This window comes from Geospiza fortis, unplaced genomic scaffold (genome assembly GCF_000277835.1).
Source record: "Geospiza fortis unplaced genomic scaffold, GeoFor_1.0 scaffold92, whole genome shotgun sequence".
Lineage (NCBI taxonomy): Eukaryota > Metazoa > Chordata > Aves > Passeriformes > Thraupidae > Geospiza > Geospiza fortis.
In genome coordinates, this window is record NW_005054389.1 from 2,006,914 (window position 1) to 2,014,405 (window position 7,492).

The 7,492-nt window shown below is 41.0% G+C and overlaps 1 protein-coding gene across 31 annotated transcripts in view; it reads left to right on the forward strand.

Annotated features, from left to right (window-relative positions):
* Nucleotides 1-7,492, forward strand: part of ANK3 (ankyrin 3) — a 284,745-nt gene that overhangs the window by 224,562 nt on the left and 52,691 nt on the right. For 23 of the 31 annotated variants that reach the window (XM_031060737.1, XM_031060730.1, XM_031060744.1 and 20 more), the window contains 3 exons: nt 1,088-1,120; nt 3,928-4,152; nt 7,208-7,362. In XM_031060737.1, coding sequence (XP_030916597.1) covers nt 1,088-1,120; nt 3,928-4,152; nt 7,208-7,362 — 413 coding nt within the window. The remainder of the gene's footprint in view (nt 1-1,087; nt 1,121-3,927; nt 4,153-7,207; nt 7,363-7,492) is intronic. The other 8 variants (XM_031060735.1, XM_031060742.1, XM_031060738.1 and 5 more) reach the window with 1 other exon arrangement.

Below are 7,492 nucleotides of genomic sequence, written 5' to 3' on the forward strand. Positions count from 1 at the left end.
ATGTTTGCTCTCGTTTCCTCACCCAGGCAGAAGGGGAATGCTGGGAGCAGGATGTGGAGATCCAGCAATGTATCAGTGAAAGGAGGAGAAAGGAGAAGTTGTTGGCAGTGATTTCAACTCTTCTGGTTTTTCCTTTTTTCAAGCCAAGAGAGTGTTTTATGTTTTTCTTCTTGAGTTCAGATAAGTTGTTTTGCCAGCATATGTTTTGAACAGGGTCCATTGTAAGCAGTACATTGAAATGCATCATGAATCTTGAGGCCTCTGGAAGGGTAGAGACCCTCACCAAAATGACCTTCAGCTGTCAGATGTGAGCTTACTCCTGCAGCTTTCCCTAAGTCAAGTGTGGGTGTTGTCTCTTTGTGTTGTCTTTAACTCCTTCATTTCCTTAGCTGAAAGAAAGGAGTGTGCCACATTGCCTTCCAATATTGAAAATCTCAGAAATACTGGATCCAGTCTTGCAAAGTGGAATGAATCAGATTCTTTATAGTTTACTGTATTTTAAATTATATTAACTATATGTAATGATACTAACTGTATATAGTTTACTCCAGCCTGCTGTACACACAGAGCTCATTTCTGACAGCAGTGCAATGGATGGCATGGACTGATACTCCTTTCAAGCATCCTGCCTCACATATGTTTACACATTATGCTCTGGAAAACAAAACTACTTTAGGAAGGTGCAAGAACTGGTTTTCCATGGCACACAGGAGCATGTTTTTGGAATTTAATGAAGAAGTTGTGTTGCAATAAATTCTCTGCCGACGGAGCTCTGCCGACTGAGTAAACAACAAATGCTTTTCTCCTTGTGCTTCTGCATTTTCCAGAGAACTTACAGAGCTGTGCTGACTAATTAAATGAGCCCTCCCTTTCAGATTTTTTTCCCATGTGTAGCATATTTTATATGACATATGTCACAATATTTGAAGCAAAAGCCAAATAATTTCTAAAGCTGGCCTTCAAACATGTTGCTTTTGTTATTTTCTGATTGTTACTTTTTCTTTGCACTTATTATTGATGTTTTCTGTTGCTTGCCTCTAATTATGTTACATTAATTTTCCCATTTGCTTTCTAAATTATTTTGCAGCTATTCCTCTCCACTCCCCCAGTATGATTCAAGGTGATAACTCGGTGCTTTCTGTGAATCCTCATTTTATTTTGTTTTTTAAACTTTTTTTCCCACAGAGTGTGTGTAGATGTTTGTAGTGCATCCAACCACATCCTCATCCCTTCCATGTATCCAAGTAGAAATGCTCATTAGCCTTTAGCATTGTGTTTTAGAGGTCATACTGTAGTTTCCATTATTAGTGCAACATTAATTTAGGTAAGCATCAGCTACTAATGTTTTTAGCTAGAAAGTGCATGAAATACTGTTTGGAATTGCTGTTGTTGTTTTACACGGTAAGTTACTAATCAGAAAGTTAAACAAGGAATTAATTCATTAATAAGCTGCTGACAGTGATTGCCTTTCTCTGGGAGCAATATGCACAAACCAGCTGCAGGTTTTGTCTGCTGGAGGCTGCAGTTGGTGCAGACACCAAAGTGGAAGGGGCTGGTTCCTGCCCAGGTGATTCACCCTTGCTGTGAGCAGTGTGCAGTAGCAGTGCAAAGCTCCAGGTTGCTGAGGCTGGACTGACCTTAAAATCTACAGCCTAAACATCCCTGCTAACTCAGGGACTCAGTTTTGTAGCTACTTAGTTTTAACTTCTATTGATTTTTTTTAATTATTATTTAAGACAGTTGATTTGGGTGCCTAGAGATTTTTGACAATTCACTCTTATGTACTTTCCATCATTTAAATAGTTTTGGTACAGAAGACAGCATCTTATTTGAGTTTTGGCACTTTTGCACTAGATGAAAGCCTCCTTTTCATTATTAATTCTGAGGAGGCTTAACAAGCCAGTAACCATGTACATGATAGGCAGCCCTCCAAAACATTGCTTTGTGCTGAGCCATCAGGCCAAGCCCAGCCTTGCCAGGCTCCCCAGAAGGCTCCTCCGTGGTGCTCTGGCCAGCTGTGCCTCCCTGGAGCTGCTGCAGCTTTAGCCCAGGGGATGCTCCAGCCAGGCATCTCTGTATCCTACAAACTTCCAGTCTGAAAGGGCCCCAGCTCCTCTGCAGACAGAAACCATGCATGTGTCTAAAAGGCCAGCTAAGCATCCATAAATAATAAGATTATAATCACTTATAGAGTATATAATTTAAAGATCAAGCATACTGGTTCTGACACAGACGCAAAATTTATGGCAAGTGTTTGGTTAGCCAAGATCCTGTCCTGCTGAAACAATTCCTCTTGTGAGGAGCGGGGATACCCTAGTGGCAACATTTGGATTTGTTGGAGAGTACAGTGCATTTATCCAGGAGAGAAGCATGGAATGTGGGTAGAGCTTTTCTGTATGAAAACTGCTGTGAAATATCATGCCTCAGTTTTGTCAAGTGTCTGGCACATGAGAAATCATAAATTTGGGCTAGGGTCATCTCAGAGAGCAGTTTTACCTCCCCATCTTTACTGATGGATTTTAATTTGAAGAAAGGCAATGTAGCAACTTCTTGATCTGGAATTCAGCTGGACAATATTTCCACCATACTTCCAATATTTCTAGCTTGTGTCCCTACTCACTTCTCTCCTGCAGACCGCTAAATACCAAATGTTGATTTCTCTCCTGCTTTTGTGCAGGTTTTTCCCACCTGTGTTGGCCAGACTTCTGAATACAGTTTATTTGCAGTGCCTGTCAGCTGCTGCTGTTGATATCCTGCTGGTCTCAGAGCACATGGAGCTGTGTTGCACAAATTCCCAGTCATAATTCAGAGCACTTGGGGGCTTTTTTCCGAGAGCCATCACAATCCCCTGGATTACTGGCTGACACCCTTAGTTCACTTTGCTGTCAGGAGCCAGGAAATTGAATGTATTCACCTGTTAGTCATGTGAAGGTTCAGTTCTTAAAAGCTGGAAGTTTTGGCAACAGCCTTGAAAATAGTGAAGCCACACGACAGATGTGTCAGCTATGTCAGTGTCTGTCATACAGAAGGAACAAACAAAATCTGTACTGGCTTCAAGACTGAGCTGGTAACTTGTATCCCTCTTGTTACCAGCCTGTTATTGCATCTTCTACCTGAAGCTATTCCAATATGAATTGTAAATTTTAATTATTCCCATGCTCATTGAAAGAATTTTAAAAAATATACCACACATCATTTACAAATATAATTTCTTACCCCCTTATGAAAAAATGGAAAATTATGCATTGGAATGACACTAGCAAGTGTGATTTTTCTTTAATGCCTCTTTTTTTTGCTAATGAAATCTAATCTTCAAAGAGAAGTGATGGCATGATTTCCTCCAGGGAGCCCAACAGCCTAAAGGAAGTTATGTACTTGGTAGTCATCACTTATCTTCCCCATCAGTGGCAGCCCTTGTAGTCTGGACTCTCACCCATGGTGCTGGCACTTGCACTGGCAGCCATCAAGAGTATTTGCAAATGAGACAGTGGGGAAGTTTTAAGGGCTGAGGTTCCTAAAATAATAAGCATTTTTGATTCTCCTTTTTCTACACTGTCTGGTTGCTTTATGCATGTGAGGCTAATTGCTCTCATTTGTGGACAATAGAGCTAACAGCAACAAAGGAATGTTTTAAAATTCTAACAAACCACTACTAATACACTTCTTGTGTACACTTTTAATCCAAATTGCCCGGTAGAACATGGTCATTTCACCATGATGTTGCTAGAGCTTTAGCAATTCGTGCTTTGATAACCAGTAGTTCACATGCAAGTACAAATTTTAAAAGGATCTTCATGTTCTTCTTAGTTTAGCTGGGATCGGGATGACTTTCCTAATGTTTTGAAGTCTGTGTCTGCTGACTTTTTGCTGATCTTCTGCTTGTTTCGAGACGCCTTTCACTGAAGTGTGTCCTTTATTTTGGTGCAGTTTCCTGGTTAGTTTCATGGTGGATGCCCGCGGGGGCTCCATGAGGGGCAGCCGGCACCATGGCATGCGGATCATCATCCCGCCGCGGAAGTGCACGGCGCCCACGCGCATCACCTGCCGCCTGGTCAAGAGGCACAAGCTGGCCAGCCCGCCTCCCATGGTCGAAGGAGAAGGATTGGCAAGTCGGCTTGTAGAGATGGGGCCAGCAGGGGCACAGTTCTTAGGGTGAGTTCTTCTGTGAGTTTAATTGTTCGTGCTCGTGTCGCACCTTTCGTTCCCTTTATCCTGTGGATCTGAGTAGTTAAACGTTGACTCTACCTCATCTGAGCATGTAGCACAGGCTGCTTAGCTTAAAATATTAAAAAATGCCAACCTGCCATTCCTTCTGTAAAGAACCCTTGCATTTTAAGGAGAGTTTTGCCTCTTTGATGACTGCAGGATGGAGGTGAAGGTAAGGAAGGCCATGGGAAGGCCAGGTCCCACCCCCATCTACTCATGCAACCCTGCCTTGGAAGTCAGGAGGAGTCACACACTGAAAACTCAGAGCAGGTTTTGCCCCTCTTGCTTGTAGAGTACTTACAGAAACAGCACTATCACAGGGAATTGTCTGGAGACACCCCCAGGGACCCAGATACTGAGCTCTGTTCCCAACATGTGCAGAGCTCCCTCTGGAGTTGTTGGGAGCTGCCTGTCTCCGTCTTGTGGAGCAAAACCACTTGGAGTGATGGTGGAGCACCTGCTGTGGAGTGGTGGTACAAGCAGTACCAGTGCTAGGAACTGACTATTTTTAAAGCTTAAAACAGGGGAAACAATCCACTATGATGTGGCCTTTTTTTTTTCCCTAATTATAAATTTTGTTCATTACTGTGAGTGGCACCCTGGTATAAACTGCTGGTTCTGTCGGGAATGACAGCTTGTTCCTAATTTCCCCTTCTCGTTTCTCTTCCTGCTGCATGGATGTTATTCAGTAAACTGCATCTTCCTAAAAGTCCTCCCCCTCTAAATGAGGGTGAGAGCATGGTTAGCCGAATCCTGCAGCTTGGTCCACAAGGAACAAAATTTATTGGGTAGGATATGTACGGAAAAGATACAGAATGTCTACAGTTTTTCTTTTGTTTCCAATTTTTTGTTAATCCCATTATTTTCTTTAAGTTTCCTAAAACTTTCAGTTGATTTCTGTCACTGAAAGAAAATCATAGTGGCTTGATTTAATATAGCTCTGCTACTACCTTGTGCTTATAGGCATGTAAAATTCACTGCCAGCATTCTGCTTTCATAACTTCCGTGCTTTTGTAATTTTTTAAATTCGAAGTGTTTCTACTGCATTAAATACATTTTAATACACAGTGGCAGTCCTTTAAGTTCAACCCTGTGGTAGAGAAGGTATTTACAGGCCTCGAGTGAGACTGTTTTGGGAAGAGCATTTGTAAAATGTGATCGCATAAAGTCCATTACTTATGAAAGATTATTCAGAAAAAAATGTTATCAAGTGAATGACTTGATTCAGCAAGATTGGAGAAATACTAATCTTTGCAACCTGCAAGAGGCATCTTGTTAAAATAAATTTAAAAAGCCAAGTATGCTACCCAAAGGGACTGCTGTGTATAGTCTAAACGTGTAAGGATGTTTCCATATGTTTTTGACTGTTGTTTTCAAACCACATTGCATTAGGTTTTCAAAATATTGGTGAGTGTTTGGTGTTCCAAACCTGTTCAATACCTTCTCACTGAGTATTCTTGTTAAGTGTCATGCACAAAATTGTGTAGTTTCTAAATATTTACAGAGACAGTATCTGAAATATTAGCCTGCAAAGATTGTACTACAGCCTTAGTTTTCAGCTTGTGCTCTTTTTGAACTAGAGAGTGAATATCTTAAGCAATGTACTTGAATTTTTGGTATTTTCTTGCTGTGCACAATGGGAGAGAGCAGCTATGTTCTTGTTTTTTTGTTAAAGGACTTCAGACTTGAAAAATAGACTGGGTGTTCCTAAAAGCGTCTAAAATATATATTAATTAAACTATTTTTATTAGTTTCATGGGGAAAAAAATACTAACTCTTCTCTCTGGGAATTTAATGTGCAAACTGGGCCTCAAGCTAGTTTGTTTTTTCCCCATGATGGCTGTTGTGATTTCATGCTCAAGTGATGGGTTGGTTAATGCACCCAACACCTGGCAGATGTACAGTGCCACAGAAATGCTGCACCCTTCTCCCATCATGTGACACTGCTTTTAACCAAGTTGTTACAAAGCAGTTAAACCCTTTACAACCTCTGTAGGAAAATGATGATACTGTCTATTTAAATGTCTTAAAGCTGCATAATCCATAAATGTTCACTTACTGTGTGATTTCAGTCGGTTTGTCTTAGCATACTTTAAAATGCATATCCTGCCTGTGAAGTGTTTGGCAACAGTGTCTGTTTTGTTGAGGAATGGCACATGAAGTGAATGGTGGTTTCTGTTGGTTGTTCATACAAACTGTTCAGTAATGCACTTGCAGTCCTCTGTTGAAGGTACATTGTCTGGTGACATAGGTGTATTATTAACCACCTTCTCATTCCCTTTCCTTCCCCCCAAAATGTTTGACAGTAACTAATATAAATGTGGTTGTGATGTTGATCAACCCAGAGAAGTCCATTCTGAAAGGATCTAACGATTCCCCTGTGATGTTTGCTGTGCAGAGTTTGCAGCTGTGATGCTGGGCAGAAAGTGAAGCTAAAGAAAAACAGTCTCTTTTATTTCACAGGAGCTGCATCAACAGAGAGCCAGGGAGAGCTTTGAAAACTATGGGACTTAGTTTGAAGTTCAAAATCTGCATAAATGCATGATTCCTGTTACAGTCAGTGGCTGTTGCATGCACTGGGATAGACTGCTTCTGAACTGACTTTGTCCCTTCAAACTCTCTGAGCCAAATCCAAACTTTGACTCTGCTAATTCCAGTTAAAAGTCAGCAGTGCTGTGTGTGCTGGAGGCAGGTTGGATCACCTACACCCTGGGATAAATGAGCAAGGAGAACTCTCCTTACTAAAAGTTGTCACTATTTTTTTCAGGGAGGCAGATATTTAAAAAGATTTGCACTAAAAACAAGCTATATATTAGCAGTTTTGATTTGTCCATTAATATAGTTTAAATCATAAAGGATTGTGCAGCTTTGGCAATTTTAAAAGCATTTTTACCGTAGCAGTGTTTACTATAAAAATGACTAGTTTTCTTAAGGACTCATAGCAAATTGAGGGCAGTGAGGAAATATAGGGTTAAAAATAACATGGTTCCTTTTTCCCTAGCCCTGTCATAGTGGAAATCCCACATTTTGGATCAATGCGAGGCAAGGAACGAGAGCTGATCGTCCTCCGGAGTGAGAACGGTGAAACGTGGAAGGAGCACCAGTATGACAGCAAACATGAAGATTTAACTGAAATACTTAATGGCATGGATGAAGGTAAATATTTTCTCAAAGCTTTGGCCTTGCCTTTGTGCAGGCTTGCTAACATGGGCTGACTAAAGCAAACTAAAATAAAACAGTACAGGGGATGTCTGACTTCAGGGAATACAGTGTGTGTTCCATATTC